At 49.3% G+C, this 21,184-nt stretch overlaps 1 protein-coding gene across 1 annotated transcript in view; it reads right to left on the reverse strand.

The window, feature by feature from the left end:
• CPT1A (carnitine palmitoyltransferase 1A) overlaps positions 1–21,184 on the reverse strand; it is a 60,563-nt gene that overhangs the window by 29,219 nt on the left and 10,160 nt on the right. The window contains exons 2-6 of the mRNA XM_018043311.1: positions 13,171–13,324; positions 10,259–10,398; positions 4,500–4,671; positions 1,883–1,984; positions 800–937 (exon numbers count right to left, since the gene is read on the reverse strand). Of these exons, the coding sequence (XP_017898800.1) occupies positions 800–937; positions 1,883–1,984; positions 4,500–4,671; positions 10,259–10,398; positions 13,171–13,311 (693 nt within the window). The 5' untranslated portion in view covers positions 13,312–13,324. The remainder of the gene's footprint in view (positions 1–799; positions 938–1,882; positions 1,985–4,499; positions 4,672–10,258; positions 10,399–13,170; positions 13,325–21,184) is intronic.

Raw genomic sequence — 21,184 nt, forward strand, 5'->3', positions numbered from 1 at the left:
CCACTTTGTATAAGAAAGTACATAAACACACAGAACAGTGCCCACCTAAGAATCTAAGTACCTGCAGAAACTTTCACAAACTCAAAACACCCATGTAACCAGCGCAGGATCAACCCCCCACGTGACTTGCCCCACCCACCCTGGACTCTGACCGCTCTCTCCGGTCACGACTCACCCCATGGCCGTGCCCCTGGTGTGCCCCACCCACCAGTTCTGTCTGGGTCACACCTTCTCTTCCACTCTGTTGCTGTTTAGTCACTAAGTCGTGTCCGACTCTTTGTGACCCCGTGGACTGCAACCCGCCAGGCTTCCCTGTCCTCAATACCTCCTAGAGCTTGCTCAAACTCATGTCCATTGAGTCGGTGATGCCATCCAACCATCTCATCCTCTGTCACCCGCCCCCTTCTCTTCCTGCCTTCAATTCTGCCCAACATCAGTCTTTTCTAATGAATCGGCTCTTTGCATCAAGTTGCCAAAGTATTAAGCATCAGTCCTTCCAAAGAATATTCAGGGCTGCCTTCCTTTAGGATCGACTGGCTTGATCTCCTTGCTGTCCAAGGGACGCTCAAGAGTCTTCTCCAGCACCACAGTTTGAAAGCATCGATTCTTCGGAGCTCAGCCTTCTTTATGGTCCAAGTCTTCCACACTAGCTGTTCCTCAGATCTCAACTCCTCTGCCTGTTTCACCCACCACTTGTCTCCTTCCACTCGCCATATGTAGGGAAACTCAACTGGCTCAGGAACAAATTATATTCCTACACAAAATTCCACCAAGAAAAACAGCATGCTTGTATACTCACATAATTGGTAGCCCACCAGGATTTTAGCTTCAAATACCACTGCAATCTCGGTCCCAGATTGACAGCAAAATCTTGTGCCAGAGCCGTCATCCGTGTGAAGTCTCCCTCCTTCATAAGAGGCTTCACAGATTCCAAGTACTGGGGTTAAGGGAAAAAACATAAGCCCAGCTAAAATAGGAGGTTTCTTTCCTTATGCCTTAGAAAAAGGCTAGTCTTCACTCAAGTTAGCTAACTTCAATACAAAGAGACATTTTACATCAGGGATAACTCAACAATTAAACTTTTGGGGGGACATCGCCAGTGGTCCAGCAGCTAAGGCTCTGAGCTCCCAGTGCCAGGGGCTTGGGTTCGATCCCTCATCAGGGAACTAGGTCTCACATACTGCAACTAAGAGTTCGCAGGCTACAACTGTAAGACCCCGCAAGTCACAATTAAGACCTGGAGCAGCCAAATTAATTAATTATATTTTAAAAAGACAACCTTTTTTGTCCTTTTACTGGCATGCACGCTCCTCAGATCTTGAATCAGCACAAAATCACCAAAGTGGACTCTAGACTGACCAGATCAAGATTTGGTCTACAATGAGCTTTTAATGTGTGGGGTTTTTTCCTCCATCATCCGGTCCTTCATAAGAGCTCTATTCTCACCTAGGCTATGAAGGTGCCAATGAGATGGGTGGGGAGGCTCTGAGAGCCTAAGGTGGTACTAAAGGCTGGTGCTTAGGACCCCAGGATGGGAAAGAGGAGCTGGAAAAATGACAGGGACAGGGAAGGTCACACCATCAGGCTGAGGCCAAGCCACCAGTTCAGAATTTTCAGGCCCCCACTTTGATTTGCTCTGGTCCTTGCAGGTAGGAGGAGGCAGGTAGCAGTTCAACAGCATCGACAGTGTATTTTTTGGTTGCACCAGGGGGCATGAGGGATCTTAGTTCCCCGAGCAGGGATACAACCCAAACCCCTTGCCGTGGAAACTTGGGGTCTTAACCACGGACCACCAGGGAAGTCTCATCAAGTCATAAACCTTGATCGCAAAGATGCTGGTGCTCAGAGCAGATGTTCCAGAGGGAGTGTGAGGTTGACCTACCCTGTTGACAGTGTCCTGGACAGCTGGGACGGGCAGGCGCGGCAGAGATGTCTGGAAGCTGTACAACATGGGTTTTCGGCCTGAGAAGATCTTGACCATAAACTAACAAAAAAGAACAAAAGTACGTTCTGAAAGACGAGATTGTGTCAAAGGCCCCAAACCAGTTTTTCAGCGTATGTGACTCGCCGACTGTTGACTGATTCTCCACTGCAGTTCATCTCCTCCAGTCCATTTTCTGCCGCAACCCCCGCAGGCCTCAGCAAACAGCAAATCCCAAATAAAATCCAGGGCGAATGAAGCCCTGTGTCTGAGACACGTCCTGCCCTGTCCAGGAGGTGCCATTCCCTGGGCACCCTGACATGGGGTCTGATCACACTTCTGCACAAGGGGATTAAGTTCCACGTGCCCACTTCTGTAAGGCCCTCGGTTTCCAGATTGGCACCAGGGGCTGGGTGAGGGGCCTGGACCCAGAAGCAAGCTTGGGCGAAGCAGTGGGACTCTCTGGTCATTGACACGTCTGGTGAAGGGCACATGCTTGCCCCTGCTTTAGTCTGGAACGATCTAAACATGGTCTAGTAATTGGTCACCTCATGCTGACCTGACTTCAGAGAATTTCTGGGGCTCGTGGCCCCAGGGGGCCGGGGGGGGAGTGCTGTGATTCTTGATGCTGAAGAGTAGGTGGGACTCAACTGGACATCAGCTATGAAGGCCACCCTGGGGCAGGTCATTTCTCTTGCTTAATAAAGTGTGGACACTTTATTAAGGGACATCTCTCCTGGGAGTTAAATTCTATTTCTCTGGAAATCAGAAATCTTACATGCAAGCAACAGCAAGAAGTCTGTTTGGGAAAGCGGAAAGGTGTGGTGTGGTGGGCTCCAGCATGGGGATGCCCACCCCTTTCAGAGGGAGCCCCAGGGGGCAGCGTTCAACCACAGGTGGAGGTATCACTGGGTGAGATAAGGACAGACATCCATGCTCATGGCACTTAAGTGGCTGCTGCACTAAGGACCAAGGTGAGCCGGTGAAACGTACTAGAAGCTAAGGGTGAGTCAGGGTGTCCTGGTCTCAGCTAGGGAAACCATTCATTGCCCGAGTTAGTCAGAAAGGCTACAAAGAAGTAGACGGAAGGTACTTTTGTTTGATGGGTGACCGAGATGACAAACCCAGCAGACATCAACCCAGATATTCAGGACACACTAATTAAAGGAAAAGAGTCCCCAGCCCAAGCTTATGAGTCACAGTGGGTCAGACTTCTCTGGCAATTACAGGGCAACACTCAAGTCACCAAGGGGACGGTGTACCACAGGGAACGCTATGTAATACTCTGTAGTGACCTATTTGGGAACAGAACCTAAAAACAGAGTGGCTATATGGATATGCACAGGCTTTCCAGATGGCTCAGTGGGGAAAGGATACACCTGCAGAGCAGGAGATGCAGGTTCCATGCCTGGGTCAGGAAGACCGCCTGGAGGAGGAAGCGGCAACCCACTCCAGTAACTATTCTTGTCTGGAGAATACCATGGACAGCGGAGCCTGGTAGGCTACGGTCCACAGCGTTACAAGGAGTCGGACATGACTGAAATGCCTGAGCGTGCGCGCGCACACACACGCACGCACACACACACACGTGTACGCATAACTGATTCACTTTGCTATACACCTGAAACTATCACAACAGTGTAGATTAACTAGACTTCAATAAAAACTAATGTTAAAAAAGTCACCAAGGGGAAAAGGCCCAGTGAGGACCCTTCTCGCAGAAGAGAAAGTCTCCCACACCAGACACCAGGCTGAGTGGGTGAACAAGCCTCAGAAGGACATATCCTGGGTGGTCTCAGGGGTCCGTGGAACCCCAGAAGCAGCAAGGAGGGAGGGGGGCTGCCAGGGGCCGGAGGACAGGGGCTGAGGACTGTGGATCTCGCTGCCTTACACTGCTGTGTTAGTTTCCGGTGTATAACACAGTGAGTCAGTTATGCATATACATGTGTGGGTATGTCCCTTAAACGGGACAAGGTTTCAGTTACAAGATAACTATGTTCTGTTTGGTTGGGCGGTTTCTGCTTTTCTTTTCCTGCCTTTCTTTTCTGGCCGTACCACTGGTTATGTGGGGTCTCAGTTCCCTGACAAGGGATGGGAGCCTCTGCAGTGGAAGTGTAGACTCTCAACCACTGGACTTTTCAGGGAAGTCCTGAAAAAGGTATGTCGTGGACACTGGGCCTGGAACAAACAATCCTGCGTCAGACCTTACAAATTTGCTAAGAGGGTGAATCTTAGGTTAAATGCTCTTACGTTCAAAGGCAAAAGGCATGGGTGGGGCCCAGGTTTCAGGGAGGGCAGGGTGGATATATTAGTAACTTTGGCAGAGATGAGGGTTTCACAAGTGTGTATTTGTCTCCAAACACATCAAGCTATGAAACAGCCACGGCTTTGAGGATGTCAGGCAGTTGAGAATCATCTACCAGGGAGCTCCCTGGCAGTCCAGCGGTTAAGACATGGCCTTTTCACTGCCACGGACTCAGGTTTGACCCCTGGTTGGGAACCAAGGTCCTACAAGCCTCGAGGCCCGGCAGAAAGAAACAAAGCCCTCCGCGCCAGCTGCGTGCTGGGGCAGCGTTACCATCCAGATCTTGGTGGTGCGGCTCAGGCTGCCGTGCTGGGTGAACATCCAGCCGTGGTAAGACAGGAGCACCTTCAGGGAGTAGCGCATGGTGACGATGAGGGCCGCCCACAGCCCCGTGCCGAAGATGACGCCGCTCACCACCTTCTTGGTCTGGCTGGACATGCAGCCGCTGCCGAGACAAGACCAGACAAGCCGCGGGTTCATCAGCGAAGGAGGCCACGGGCCACGGCGCCGAGAGACGCTACGTGCTCCCAGGCGGGGTGGCCTCCTGGGGCCACAGCGGAGGCCGCGGACCCCAGGCCTGATCAGACAGAGGGGGCTACCCGCGTTAACCTGATTCTCCCAAGACTCAGCCATCTTTCTTCTGGATGTGAGATGAACCAGCCCCCATCTGCTTTGCTGGTCCTCGAAACAAACCCAGGCTAATGGGCATAATCAGGGAAAACAGACAGCCTCCTCCAGGTCCAGGCAGGATGAGAAGGTGAGGCACTGGCTGGCCCACAATGGAAGCTATGCCCCAGCCCGATGACTGACCTGCCTTCTCCTCGGCCGGGAGCCGGCTGCAACTCTGTGACTTCCATTCCTGCTACTCAAGATGTTTTTCCCTTCAACATACTTTTGCATTTCATCATGACTCATAAGGAATGCAGGTCACTTGACAGAACTATTACTTCAACTATTTATATCAAAAGAGCTTGGTTTTGATCTGGGTAGCAACATTTATCATGAATACATGTAGAAACTGATGCTGTAACATGATCACTTAAAAACCTAGAAAATATTTTCATTTGCTAGGGAAAGTGATATAGATAGGAAAGGGATCTGATAAAGATGGGACTTAAAAAATGAGAAGAAATACAGCTACTCATACACCCTTGTGGGCTGTAGTTTCAGTTGTTTTGAAAAACCACAAAATAGTCACAGAATAAAAATAGTTTAAGTAGCAAATGTTGGTGAGGATGTGGAGGAAAAAGGGAACATTGATGCACTGTTGGTGGGAATGTAAACTGATGCAGTCACTATGGAAAACAATATGAGATTCCTCAAAAAAAAGAAAAAAAGAACTACCATATGAGGCAACAATTTCACTTTTGAGTATTTATCTGAAGGAAATGAAATCACTCCATGGTCCCTACAGCATTATTTACAACAGACCAGACATGGAAACTTAAGTGTCCATGGACAAATGAATGGATAAAGAAGAGATGGTATTAATATCAATTGATACAATGGAATATTATTCAGCAAAAAAAAAAGAATAAATGCTGCTATTTGTGACACATGGATGGGCCTTAAGGACATTATACCAAGTGAAATAAGTCAGACAGAGAAAGACAAATACCAGATGATATCACTCACATGTGGAATTTGAAATATGATACAAATGAGCTTTATTTTAATGAAACAGAAACAGACTCACAAAGAAAACTTATATATATGTATATATAGATTATATATGTGTGTATACATATAATATATATGTGTGTGTATATATATTATATGTGTGTGTGTATATATGTGTATGTGTGTATATATATTATATATATGTGTGTGTATATAATTATATATGTGTGTGTATATATTATATATATGTGTGTGTATATATATTATATATATGTGTGTGTATATATATTATATATATGTGTGTGTGTATATATATTATATGTGTGTGTGTATATATATTATATATGTGTGTGTATATATATTATATGTGTGTGTATATATATTATATATGTGTGTGTATATATTATATATGTGTGTATATATTATATATATGTGTGTGTATATATTATATATATGTGTGTGTATATATATATTATATATATGTGTGTGTATATATATTATATATATGTGTGTCTGTATATATATTATGTATATATGTCTGTGTGTATATATATATATTATATATATGTGTGTGTATATATATTATATATATGTGTGTATATATATATTATGTATACATATGTGTGTGTATATATATATTATATATGTGTGTGTGTATATATATTATATATATGTGTGTATATATATATTATGTATACATATGTGTGTGTATATATATATTATATATGTGTGTGTATATATATTATATATATGTGTGTGTATATATATTATGTATATATATTATATATATGTGTGTGTATATATTATATATATGTGTGTGTATATATTATATATATGTGTGTGTATATATATATTATGTATATATGTGTGTGTGTATATATACTATATATATGTGTGTGTGTATATATATTATATATGTGTGTGTGTATATATATAAGGTATATATGTGTGTGTATATATATATTATGTATATATGTGTGTGTGTATATATATACTATGTATATATGTGTGTGTGTATATATATATTATGTATATATGTGTGTGTGTGTATATATATACACATCCCTGAATCATTTTGCTGTACACCAGAAACTAACACAACATTGAATATTAATTATACTTCAATTAAAAAAAAAGTTAAAAAAGAAAGACATATATTGTATGGTCTCACACATGAAATCTAAAAAAAAAATTTTTTTTTACTTTGTAACTGTACTGGGTGATGGATGTTAACAAAACTTGTGGTAATCATTTTGTAGAATATATATATCAAATCATTATTTTGTACACCTAAGAACTGATGTTTTCAAACTGTGGTGCTGGAGACGACTCTTGAGAGTCCCTTGGACTGCAAGGAGATCAAAGCAGTCCATCCTAAAGGAAATCAGTCCTGGGGGTTCACTGGAAGGACTGATGCTGAAGCCGAAGCTCCAATGCTTTGGCCACCTGATGCGAAGAGCTGACATTAGAAAAGACCCTGATGCTGGGAAAGACTGAAGGCCGGAAGAGAAGGGGGCGGCAGAGAACGAGATGGGTTGGATGGCATCAGTGACTCAGCAGACATGAGTTTGAGCAAACTCTGGAAAACAGTGAAGGACAGGGAAGCCTGGACACGACTGAGCAACTGAACAGCAACGAGCAAATGATGCATTTGGCCTTTTCTCTATGTACACCTATAGGCCCTTCGACTGAAAGCACTAGCAAAAAAAGCATTCTGTTACACGTTGTGGCCCTTCTAAGGCTGCAGCGGATGGCCTACCCAGGGCTCTGGGGGAGGCCACGACTTCAGGGTGTTGGGGATCCTCTCCAGCAAGAGTGTGCAGAACAGTCCTTGACCCTTGACCTGGGAGCTGCTGGCCTGTTAACCTGGTCTTTCTAAATCTGGGCCAAGGATGGCCCAGTTTACTGCAATTGGTTTAGAGGGAGGAAGAAACAAATCTTATAAAGACTCAGATTAGAAAGGGCTTTAAATAGCCGACGTTTCTAAATATAATCCAGTGTAAAGAGACCGCCCGCCGTCCAGGGTAAATTAAAAAGTGTGTTAAACCCAAGCAGGCAGGGATGCAGAGATGAGCTGTCTATAGCGGGGCAGGCCTGTGACTCTCCGGAAAGAAAGGGTGGAGACATGGGCAAGGTGATGAAAGAGAGACGGAGTCTCCTGCTCGGGGACCCTGTCGGGACTCCCGGCCCCTCAGGCAGACCAAGAAGTCTGGCAGATGCGAAGCGCGGGTGTGCATTCCCCGCGGGGATGGGTTTGTACCCAGGGCCTTGCAGACGCTGACAGAGGTGTGAGCCGGGGTTCCGAGGCGGCTGGGGGCTGCGGGTGACTCAGAGCGTCACACTAGCTGCCAAGCACCCCAGGGCCTGGTGCACAAGGAGCAGCTGTCGGCAGGCAGTGAGGGGCACCGGCCCAGACCAGGGAAGATTCAGACCTTTCCGCGAAAAGTGCTTAACCCTTTCTTGACCGTGATCGGAATCAAACTCAGTGTTGAACCGTGAGCTTTCTTTTATGTCGCCTTTTGCCACTTTATTTTCCTGTCCTTTTCTGAAGGCAATATTGAATTCCAAACAACCAACTTAGCAAAGGGCCCAGAAATTCATCTGTTTATCTTGGGCCCAACCCCAACACTGCAGCTACAGCCCAGAGACGCGGTGGACACACCTGGGCTACAATCTGTCCCCCACCTTCCTCACAAAACTCCTGGCCCCAAAAGCAAAGCTCAGGAATCCCTGGTGGTCCAGTGGTTAACACTCTGCCCTGCCGCTGCAGGGGGTGCAGGTTTGATCCCTGATCGGGAAACTAAGATCCCATCTGCTCTGAGGCACGGTCAAAAAATGAAGAAAATTTAAAAAACAACAACAACAAAACAAAGCAAAGCCCAAATATGGCACGAGGACTTGGGGATTATCATGTCTCCAGTCACAGACCTAAAATGTTCACCGACGTCAGCAAGCAACCCATGAACAGGATCAAAGGTCTGGCTTGGGACAAGACACGGCCAAGGTGGAGGCACTAGGCCTTTTCACCAGAAAAGAGAAACTGGTATCCCACGGGAATTCCCTTGCAGTCCAGCGGCTAGGACTCAGCACTTTCACTGCTGACGGCCTGGGTTCTATCCCTGGTTGGGGAATTAAGATCCCACAAGCCTTATGGCACAGCCAAAAGAATAAAAATGTGCCTTTCAGAGCTGCAATCACAGTGTAATGGAGGAGGGGCGGGATAGGCTCAGCCCCGTGCGGGTCCCATCACTGGGCCCCTCAAACACCGACGAGGCAGAGGTGCTGTCCCTGCCTTTGTCTGGCAGGAAGGTTCTCCGGGGGGAGGTTCAGGGCCTGCTGAGGGGGGCACAGGGGTCCGAAGTGCTTCGCAGAGCTGGGTCTGGAGCCCAACCTCCCCACTTCCTCTCCGTGACTCTGGCAGGAATCCACATCTTTTTTTTCTCAGTATTTACTTGTGAATTTATTTGGCTGCACAGGTCTTAGTTGCAGCAATCAGGATCTTTGATCTTTGCTGTGGCCTGCGGGATCTTTACTTGTGGCATGGGAACACTTAGTTGCAACATGCGGGATCTAGTTTCCTGACGGGGGGTTGAACCTGGGCCCCCTGCATTGAGTCTTAGCCACTGGACCCCTAGGGAAATCCCAGGAGTCTTCAAGTTTGAGCGTTTCCTCACTTTACATCAGAGAGCCCAGTGAGAGAGGTCACTGCAGTGCAGGGGCCACAGGGCAGGAGATGATAGCGGGAGACAGGGTCACCCCAGGACCGGAGGGAAGAAAGGACATCAAAGGGGCTCCACAAAGACCCTCGAGGGCACGGCCAGCATTCCCGCACGAGACTCCAGGCACCACATACCTTGAAGGAAAAGTATCAACCAAAGGGTTCTCCAGGCCAAAGCTCACAATATTTTTTTTTTTTAAAGCCTATTTTCAAGCTCTTAGAAAACTACAGTCACTAGGATAGAGTGTTGGGGGTCCCCCTACCCAGATTCTAAGTCACTCAGACAAGGAGCTGAGCAGCTGAAGTCTCCCCAGAACGCCCCACAGCAGTCAGCTCTCAGAGTCCCAGAACTCCAGGCTGGCCCCCTGTATAAGGAAGACACCATGTCCGGAACCAGTGCCTGGGACAAAATTCATTCTGAGGGCCCCCTGGCCAGGCTAAGTGGACTGGCAGGCACCCCAGGACAGAGGCTGCTCTTCACACCTCCGGGCTTCAGAGAAAGAGTGAGAAGGGACCCCAAACTCCCCAGGGGACCTCCCCAGGACATGGGGAGAAAGCTGTCGTGAGAATCGTAGCAAAAGCCTCAAAGAGAATATCCAGAACAGACTGCCATGACGTTTGAAAAGATAGAAAAACGGCAGCAATAAAAAAGGGTCACTCCCTAGACCCTTTGAGATTTGAGAGGCTTACTCACGTCGTGTCCAGGGTCCGATTGATCTTAGCGATTATTCCCAAAGAGGGGTCAATCTTGGCGTACATGGTCGACATCACGCCCACAACCACGATGAGCCAACTGGAGGGACTCGCTGGGTACACGCCGGTGATGATGCCATTCTAGAAACAGACAGGAGCGCCGTGAGCAGTGCCCCAGGAATACTGGAGTGGGTGGCAGTTCCCTTTGCCAGGGGATCATCCCGACCCAGGGATCACACCCGGGTCTCCTGTATCGGCAGGCAGTCTTTACCACTGAGCTACCAGGGGAGCTCATGAGTCAGAAACTTCTCTAAAACCGTCTCCCTGGAGAGTGACCCCAGGACATTCGAATCACCCGAAGTTAGAAGCCTTAAGTTAACATACGGATTCCTGAGCTCCCCTGAGACTGACTCAGGGACACTGGCCACCTTGCCCACCATGATGTCCTCTCCCCAACCTGCTGCATCCGGGATGCCCTGAGACCCTCACTCTCAGATCACCCCTCTTGCTGCTCCTGAATCAGACACTGCTTAACCGGAGGCATTAATAGCTATAGGAGACCTCACTCCATGGCCAGAATCTCCTGTAAGATGCTTCAGCCAAAGCCCCACAGCAGCCCCTTAAAAAAAAATGTAGCAGGAAAAAGGGTTAGGAAGAAATAGGACCTCCAAATCGGCAAAATGTTGATAGTTGTGAAAATGAGCGATGTGACTTTATTATAGCTGTGTGCCTTTATTATTTTCTTTACTTTTGTGTATGTTTCAAAACATATAATTAAAAAAAAATCATACTGAAGTCATGTTAATAAGAGATTGATTTGACCAAGACAACGGATTAAAAAAATTCTCAAAGCTTTACTGAATTCTCTTAGGAGAGACTACCATGTTATTCTCATTATTGAGAGGTATGGAAGATTTTAAACAAAGTGGTTGCGGGTGAGGGGCAGGGGCAGGGAGGGGGTGCCTTCTGGTGTTCTCCGTTCTCTGAAATGTTCTTATAAAATAAACAGACACATTAAATGATAACAGGGGAAAGAAGGTTCTAGATAAACAGCCTCCACTCATCACACTTCCCACCCTGCAGCAGCTCTGCCAGCCTTGGCCCCACCCCCTACCCCTGCGTCTAGGTCCCCTAGGAAACCACGGGATCAGGAAGGTACAAGGAGACTCCCAACAAGGTCAGGAGCACAGAGGGCACTTCTCTCTGCAGGTGGCGCCCTCCTCCACTCTGAGTGGGTCACAGCAGCTGGGGTCTCAGGCAAAAGACTATGTACCTGATGCGAAGAGCTGACTCATTAGAAAAGACCTTGGTGCTGGGAAAGATTGAAGGCAGGAGGAGAAGGGGACGACAGACGATGAGATGGTTGGATGGCATCATCGACTCAATGGACATGAGTTTGAGCAAGCCCCAGGAGTTGGTGATGGACAGGGAGGCCTGGCATGCTGCAGTCCATGGGGTCGCAGAGTCGGACACGACCGGGCGACTGGACTGGACTGAGCTGAAGCTGGGCCCCAGGACCCTCCAATAGAGCCAGGGGACAGCTGTCCCACCAGGCCAGGCCTGGCCATTGCTCTCACCCACTCCAGCTCCAGGCCTTTCTCAACAGCCCTCCTCTGAGCTGCCCTCGGAAAGGGAAACTGGACAACAAACGCAGTTTTGCTGAGGAATGCGGAGCAGACACTTTTGATACACTTTCAACTTGCTTGAATTTTTTTAAACATGCATTTGTCCTTCTGTGACTTTCATTTTTTAGGAGAAGGAGGATCTGTTATTACTGGCAGTGAGAAAAGAGAACTCTGGGGACTTTTCCCAGCACTTATCTCCCCGAACAGCAAAATTGAGGACGTTTCCAGCGAAGAGTATGTGAATATTCACGACTGCTGTGATTTTTAAAATAAAACGAATTAAAAATAAGACACCTCGGACTTCCCCGGCCATCCAGTGGTTAAGACTTCGTCTTCCAATGTAGTAGGTGCGAGTTTCATCCCTGGTTGGGGAATTAAGATCACCCAGAGGCCGCCAGCCAAAAACCCAAGGACGCAAAACAGAAGCAATGTTGTGACAACGTATTTCAATAGACTTTAAAAATATGTCACTCTGTGGCCTATATGGGAAAACAATCTGAAAAAGAGGGGATGTTTGTATGTGTATAACTGACTCACTTTGCTATGCACCTGAAACGAATACAACGCTATAAATCAACTATACGCCAGTAAAATTTAAAAAAGCAAGACACATGGCTAAAAACAGTGAATGAATGTCCACTCTTGCCGGTAAACAGAACTGAGAACTTTGCATTTGCGCAGCCACTCAGCTGGGTCACGTCCCCATGGACTGGAGCCTGCCAGGCTCCCCTCTACCTATGGGATCTTCCAGATGGGAACACTGGAGTGGGTAGCCAATTCCCTTCTCCAGGGGATCTTCCAGACACAGGAAATGAACCTGCGTCTCCCACTGGCAGGCAGACTCTCTGCCCCTGAGCCACCTTGGAAGCCCGCATCCGCATTCATGTGCATCTTTTTCAGTGGTGGACTATTTCATCAGTGAGATACCTGCTACAGAAACTCTCTGTGGTTTCACACGGATGGAAAACAATCCTCTTCCTGTGAAGTGTAGAGAGGCCCAGACTCAGAGCTAGAGACGTTTATTCTCCTTCTACCCCAAAGGTCACTTAACTTCTCTGAACCCCGATTTCCTCATCTGCCCAAAGGGTCCCAATTCACCCCGCCTGCCTTACAGAATTTCTCCAGGAATTCAGTGAGCCAATACATATAAAATTGTCTCACAGGCCTTAAGAACCAGGAAACATACATTAGCTGCCAATTATCACAGACACACTGAAACTTCAATAGAACCTGGAGTTCTCAAATAGGAAAGCAAATACTGGACAGATTGAAGCAAGTATCTGGAAACCTTGAATCTGATGAACTTCTTCTTCCAGGAATGAAGTCCAGACAGATAGATCTGCCTGAGGGCCTCATGGCTCATTCGGAGGTCGATCCCATCCGGAGTGACTGTGAACTGGAAGGCGACGGCTTGGTGAGCTTCCGCCATGATCAGCGAGATCCTGGAATGACAAGGGCGGACAGAACACGGTGAGTGCTGACCAGGCTTTAGAAAATCCCTTGTTGTGATTGCTGTTTAGTCACTAAGTCGTGTCTGACTCTTTGCGACCCCAAGGACTGTGGCCTGCCTGCCCCCTCTGTCCACAGGATTTCCCAGGCAAGAATACTGGAGTGGGTTGCCATTTCCTTCTATAGGGCATCTTCCCGACTGAGGGATCGAACTGGTACCTCTTGCATTGGCAGGCGGGTTCTTTATCGATGAGCCACTGGGGAAGCTCCTACGTAGACGTGTGATCGATTCTGAATTTGACCATTTCCTCCCATTTGATAAATTGAATGTTACTCATTAACACACCTGGTTGTGATTGCCCATCACCTCTCCCTCCCTGCTCCAGCGGGATACAGACAACCCATCGCTGCCTCTGTTTGGAGGCGCTGGGTGGTCAGCAGAGTCCAGGAGCTCGAACCCTTCACCCCTAGGCCCCTGGCCATCCCACCAACGCTGCCTCCAGGCAACAGGCAGCTGGACCCTCACCCAACTGGAATCCTGAATCCCAGGGTGGTTTAGCAACTTGCCGGGCCAGGGCAAATCCCACCCCTACCCACCAGGCAGCCTGGAGGCTGGCACAGAAAGTCCTCAGACACATCCATAACAGCTCTGATCTTTTATCTCAGATGGGAACCAGGGTCAACACCACACACCTTGGCTACGCGGTAGTCACTCCACAAACCACTTCAGGTTCTAGAAGACTCCAGGAAAACCCAGTGCACAGAACCCTGGGGCAGGGAGTGGGCCTCCCTCCCGGAGACTTAGGAAATCAGACAGCTGCCACACTCATCCCCTGTAGGTTTGGCCCTCTCGGCTGGTTTCCAGCCTCTGCGGGGAGTGCATTTCACTTTCTTGCTGTAAATATTTGTCCTTTCACCTTCTTCCTTGACCAGCTCCTGACCCACCTCTTCCCTCTTGGCTTCCCAGACATTAGCCCTCCCCCGATCTGCTGAAAGTGCCCGATGGCACCACCTCCTCCTAAACCCTGTGCCAACAAGCACACCTGCACACAAAGGGGCTAAAAGTATATCAGTTCAGTCGCTCAACTGTGTCCAATTCTTTGTGAGCCCGTCGACTGCAGCACGCCAGACTTCCCTGTCCATCACCAACTCCTGGAGCTTCCTCAAACTCATGTTCGTCGACTCAGTGATGCCAAAGTTCGTAGTAAACCAGAATAAAACCCCAGAACTGTGAGTGTGCGTATCCCTAGTGCAGGCTATTTTCCCTTTTCTCACCATGCAAGCCTCTTGGGCACAGACATCAAACCCATCAAAATCAAGGGTAATGTGGTTTCAAAGATTTGTTGTTCAGTTGCTAAGTTGTGTCCGACTCTTTGGGATCCCATGGACTGCAGCACACCAGACTTCCCTCTCCTTCAGTATGTCCCTGGAGTTTGCGCAAATTCATGTCCATTGAATCAGTGATGCTATCTACCAACTCATCCTCTGCCCCTCCCTTCTCCTTCTGTCTTCAATCTTTCCCAGCATCAGGGTCTTTTCCAACTGAGTTGGCTCTTTGCATCTGGTAGCCAAAGGATTGGAGTTTCAAATTCAGCAACAGTCCTTTCATGAATATTCAGGACTGATTTCCTTTAGGATGGACTGGTTTGATCTCCTCATAGTCCAAAGGACTCTCAAGAGTCTTCTCCAACACCACAGTTCAAAACCATCAATTCTTTGGTGCTCAGCCTTCTTTGTGGTCCAACCCTCACATTGGTACATGATGGGAAAAACCACAGCTTTGACTAAACAGACCTTTGTTGGCAAAGTGATGTCTCTGCTTTTTAATACACTGTTTACATTTATCATACTTCCAAGGAGCAAGCATCTTTTAATTTCACGGCTGCAGTCACTGTCCGCAGTGATTTTGGAGCTCAGGAAAATGAAATATGTCACTGTTTCCATTTTCTTGCCATCTATTTGCCATGAAGTGATGGGACTGGATGCCATGATCTTAGTTTTTTGAATGTTGAGTTTTAAGCCAGGTTTTTCACTCTTCTCTTTCACCTTTATCTAGAGGCTCTTTAGTTTCTCTTCACTTTCTGCTATTAGGGTGGTGTCATCTGCATATCTGAGGTTATTGACATTACTCCCGAAATCTTGATTCTAGCTTGTGCTTCATCCAGCCTGGCATTTATAATGAGTTATTCTGCACAGAAGTTAAATAAGCAGGGTGATAATATACGGCCTTGTCATACTCCTTTCCCAGTTCTGAACCAGTTTCTTGTTCTGTGTCTGGTTCTAACCGATGTTTCTTGGCCTACATACAAGTTTCTCAGGAGGCAGGTAAGGAGGTCTGGGATTTCCATCTCTTTAAGAATTTTCCACAGTTTGTTGTGATCCACACAGTCAAAGGCTTTAGTGTAGTCCATGAAGCAGATGTTTTTCTGGAATTCCCTTGCTTTTTCTTCAGGAAATCAGAACAAGTGATCCCGGCTGTCACTCACTTGTCCATTCAACAAATGTGTGTTGACTATCTCCTGTGTGCCAGCCAGCTGTGGAGAGGATGGAGATGCTGGCAGGAAGGGTCACCCCACAGCTCAGAGAGGGGGGCCGGAAGAAGCGGGAGCGACAGAGAGGACCTCCCAAATGACACAGAAGCCCAGAGGAAGGACTGGACAGAGGGCAAGATTTTCAGGATCGAGGCAGACCTGTGAAAGGGCCGAGGTGCAGGCTGGCTGGGGTCAGGGCAGGGCTGAATTCAGAGAGGAAGGCCCAGAGGCAGCCGGGTTTCATGATTAGGGTGATAGAGAAGTATCAAGGGCCATGATTCGGGGGTGTCAGTTCCTGTGTCTGTTCCAAAGAAAACACAGGTATATATGCCAAGTTGCTCAGTTATGTCTGACTTTGCAATCCCATGGCCTGTAGCCTGCCAGGTTCCTCTGTCTGAGAGATTCTCCAGGCAAGAATACCAGAGTGGGTTGCTGGGCCCTCCTCCAGGGGATCTTCCCCACCCAGGGATCAAACCCAGGGTCTGTGAACATCTACCCGCATTGGCAAGCAGGGGGTCTCCACTACTAGCGCTACCTGGGAAGCCCAAAGAAGCCCACTCTGGCTGCTATATGGAGAGCAGGTGGACTGGGCAGGGCAGTGAAACCAGTAAGAAGCTGGGGCAGGTTTCTAAGGAGAGCATGGCCCACAGTGGGAATGGCGGGAGGATCCCCTGCAGACAGGTCTCAGAGACACCCTGGGGCTGGATCCTGGCCTGTGTGGGCTCCACCAGCCTCCCTAACACAGGAGAGCCACAGAGCAGGGTGGGCGAGGTGGGGACTGGGAGTGGAGCATTCACCCAGGGGGCAGTGGACGAGGGGCACCCAGGCAGGGATGTCAGGGTCGAGGGCGAGGCTGGGATGGGCAGCCGAGAGCTCTGCTTGGACAATCTTGAAAGAAAAGAGCAAGTCAGTAAAACTGCATCCGCGCATGAAACCTTAGCCTGGTGCCACCTGCCTGGCCTTCAAGGATATTTACACGTGGGAATTTCCTGGCAGTCCAGTGGTTAGGACTCTGGGCTTTCACTGCCGAGGGTTCAGTCCCTGGTTGGGGAACTAAGATCCCACAAGCCACATGTCACAGCCGGAAAAGACAAAACATGACCCTTTGCACACTGTTTACCTGGCATGCAGCAAACGCCCACAGCCCAGCCAATTTTGGAGACATAAGTCCCATTTTTGAAAGCACCAAGATCTCTAAGCAAAAGCTTGCTACAAGCCAGTTTAAACTGTTCAAGAGGGCACCCCAACCAACAACTCAAATCTGTTTCTCAAAAAGCTACCCAAGTGGGCTCGAAGATTCTTCCAGAGCCTGAAGGTTAACTCAGCCCCTCCCCCCATCAAAACCTTGGGGTGAACACGAGTCTTAAAAGAGATAAGAATTCTATATGGCACGCATCACAGCAAATACAACTGTGGCTGGCTACCCTTTCAATAACTTATCAGATCTTTCAAGGGCTTTACACAGAACAGGAAAGGATTATTAAAGGCAGTAGATTAAATATAGTGTCAAGTGTTTGTAGCCAATTCTCCCCAAAGGCGCATGCCCAGTATTTGCTCGTGGCTCTAACCCCCTCTAGACAGGGGCAGACTGAGCGTATTTGCAGCCTCCTTTTCTGAAGTCAGTGGCCTTAGTAGAAGTCTCTGGAAACAGATAACTAATAAGGACCTACTGGGGGCTTCCCTGGTGGTCCAGTAGCTAAGACTCCACACTTCCAATGCCAGCGGCCCAGGTTCTGAGTACCCCAACTAAGAGTTTACACGACTGCAATTAAGACCCAGCGCAGCCAAATAAATAGATGAATAAACATACTTTTTTAAAAAGAGACCCACTGTATAGTACAGTACTGTATAGGTCTTTCCCTGGTGGCTCAGAGGTTAAAGTGTCTGCCTCCAATGCGGGAGACCCAGGTTCGATCCCTGGGTTGGGAAGATCCCCTGGAGAAGGAAATGGTAACCCACTCCAGTACTCTTGCCTGGAGAATCCCATGGACGGAGAAGCCTGGTAGGGTACAGTCCACGGGGTTGCAAAGAGTCGGACACGACTGAGCGACTTCACTCCTTCACTGTATAGGGAACTCCACTCAATACTCTGCTATAATGGCCTATATGGGAAAAGAATCTAAAAAAAGTGGACACATATATGTGCATAATTTACTCTGCTGTACCTCTGAAACTAACATTGTAAATCAACTATACTCCAATAAAAATTATTAAAAAAAACAACAACAAACAAAAAAACACACCTCCCTGAATTTAACTAGAGATTTGCTTGGTTCAGACTAAAAACTGTGTGTCTTAGGTGCCAAGCAGGAATTAGTGAATCAGATGACAAGGACTTGAGACATTCCCTCGGCAAATCTAATGAGGGAAAAATCCATCCTGCATCCTGGCACTCACAGCCTCAGAGTTGGAGACGTTTAGAATTGTAACAGTGCCCCCTGCAGCCGTGAGGGCAATGCAAAGCAGAGATGCAGCAGAGGACCACTTCACACCCACCAGGATGGCAGTCTTTAAGATGCGGAGAAATCAGAAGCCTCGTGCATGGCTCGGGGCGGGGAATGTCATTCTGGCAGCTCCTCAAATGGCCAAACGTAGTCACCACGTGACCCAGCAATTCTGCCCAGTCGCCCAGTTGTGTCCGACTCTTTGCAACCCCGTGGACTGCGGCATGCCAGACCACATGTTGAATGATTCTTGGCATGTTAAATATCCAGAACAGGCAAAATCTACAGAGACAGAAAGCAGTGGCTGCCTAGGGCCAGGGGAAAGTGGGGGGTAAAGGAGGGGAGGGCATCTTTTGGGGGTGATGAAATGTTCCCAAACTGACTGGGGTCACAGCTGAACACATTTGCGAACGTACTAAAAATCACTGACGAGTACATGTTAGATGGGTGGATGGGGCGGGATGGGAACTATCTCCCATAAAGACTTGGGAATTCCCGGGTAGTCCAGCGGTTAGGAGGGGCTTCCTGGTGGCTCAGTGGTGAAGAATCTGGCTGCTAATGCAGGAAACGCGGGTTCGATCCCTGGGTCAGGAGGATCCCCTGGAGAAGGAAATGGCAACTCGGTCCAATATTCTTGCCTGGAGAACCCCATGGACAGAGAGGAGCCTGGCAGGGCTCCAGTTCACAGGGTCGCAAAGAGTTGGACACGACTTAGCGACCAGATAAGAACACCACACGAGAGCGGTGGGGACCTCGCCAACAGATCGCTGAGCTGTCCCTCGGGATGTCTACCTGGAGTCGCCCAGGTGAGCAGCCCCGCCGTGGAGGTGAATGGGCCTGGAGCTGACCCAGGACAGGGCCACCCAGGAGTGCCCTCCCCACACTGGTGACTGCAGTTGCCTTGGGAGCAAACTGCCTCCAGGTGAGGCTGGGCAGGGGTGGGGAGGCGAGGCCTGCTCCAGGGCAAGGAGGCAGGCCGAAATTGACTCTTGGACACTCAGGAATTGTGAGGAGCCCCAGTGAACAGGAAAAGAAGGGGACAAAGAGGATGAGATGGTTGGACGGCATCCCCGACTCTATGGACATGAGTCTGAGCAAGCTCCGGGAGTTGGTGATGGACAGGGAAGCGTGGCGTGCTGCAGTCCATGGTGCTGCAAAGAGTCAGAGGCGACTGAGCGACTGGACTGAACTGAACCAGCAACTTTACTATATTAATACAGCAGGATGTTTTCTATCTTGAATCAGGAGAGACTGCCAACACACTAGAGCAAGGAATCACCCCTACACACACTCTTCCTGGAAGGAAAGCTGATCAGAGACTGCCGTACCCCCAGCCCTCCCTTCCTGGTCCGCCTCCCTGGATCTCTGAGGCACCCCCGACCCGGCTGGCACGGCCCTGCTGTCTGGAACCCCAACACGCCGCGAGAGGAAGGGCCCTGGGGCCAGCTGGCAGGCCAGGCCTGTGTCCGGATCGGGGCCACTTAGCTGCACAGCTTCTTCTCTGGATCCCTTCAACCTTCCAGTGTGAAGTCAAAAGGCACTCCAGGGCCCCAAGGTCAGGTGAGCAGGCGCACACAGTGTGCAGCCTACGCCATGTGCCAGCCCAACCTCCAGCTTCCTCTCCCTCCTGGGTGAGGTCACCGGGCATGCAGACCGTCTTACCGGTTCATCCCCTGGGGGTCCTCTTCCAGCCCCCTTGCACCGGGAGTCAGCCACCCACAGGGCCCTGCCTGGGGCCTGGACTTTTATCGGTGTAGACGATTCGCTTGAAGCCCCACTGATGCCAGAACAAGTCAACTGGAAACCCATCTTGCATCCTTCCCACACCCTCCCTGCCATCACTCCTTCAAACACCTCCACCGCCTGTCATGCCCGGGCATGAATGGGTTGGGGGTGGTCCTCACTCCATCCCCCACTTGCTGATGTGGGGGTGGTACAATGCCCCTCCCCCTCCAGGATCACTCCCACCCCCACCCCTGGGTGGAGCAAGGTGGCTTCCCTGGGGAGAAGGTATACTAGGCATGACCGCTGGGACCCACCCACAGAACGTGCACCTGTGCCCCGGGGTCTCGGGAGGCTGGAGGAGAGGAGAAGACATGTGAACGGGCTCCCTTCCTGTCATTCCCTTGTTCCTGCAAACCATCACTGGGCAGAGACTGGAGGCCCTCTGACAAGAACCCTGAGCTGGAGGGGGCAGCGGGAGCACCTCCTAGGAGCACAGGCTGGCTGCTCCTCCCAAGGTCTGGCTGGGTGATGGGAGAAGCCCCTTGGGGACTATTCTTGATGCGAGGTCACCTCTTGCCATGTGTGCCCAGACAGCTCAGGGGTAAGCCGGAAGTGGCTGCTGATGGCAGCAAGCCCTCAGCTGCAGGGAGACATCCAGTGATTGATCCGACACACTGAAAACAAAGCCCGCTCTGTGTGTGCGCGTCTGCAGCGGGACTGTCCATGAACGTGTGCCAAGTCACTTCAGTCGTGTCCGACACTTTTGCTACCCTATGGGCTGTAGCCTGCCAGGCTCCTCTGTCCATGGCACTCTCCAGGCAAGAATACTGGAGTGGGTTGCCATGCCCTCCTCCAGGGGATCTTCCTGACCCAGGGATAGAACCCAGGTCTCCTGCATTGCACGTGGATTCTTTACCACTAGGGCCTCCTGGGAAGCCCCTGCAGTGGGGCTACATACCCGCTTATTCTCCCTGGCAGGACAGAAATCGCTTCCAGGTGCATCATGTGAGAGCGCCCACCTGGAGCCTCACCTGACGGTGATCGTCCCCACTTAGGACACACCTGGGTGCTGCTGCCAGCCCCGCCCATCTTGGCTGAACGTGGGAATCATGGGTTGGTGCCACCTTAGAAACCAGGAGGGCCACTAGAAGAG

Source organism: Capra hircus, chromosome 29 (genome assembly GCF_001704415.2).
Source record: "Capra hircus breed San Clemente chromosome 29, ASM170441v1, whole genome shotgun sequence".
In the NCBI taxonomy this organism is placed as follows: domain Eukaryota; kingdom Metazoa; phylum Chordata; class Mammalia; order Artiodactyla; family Bovidae; genus Capra; species Capra hircus.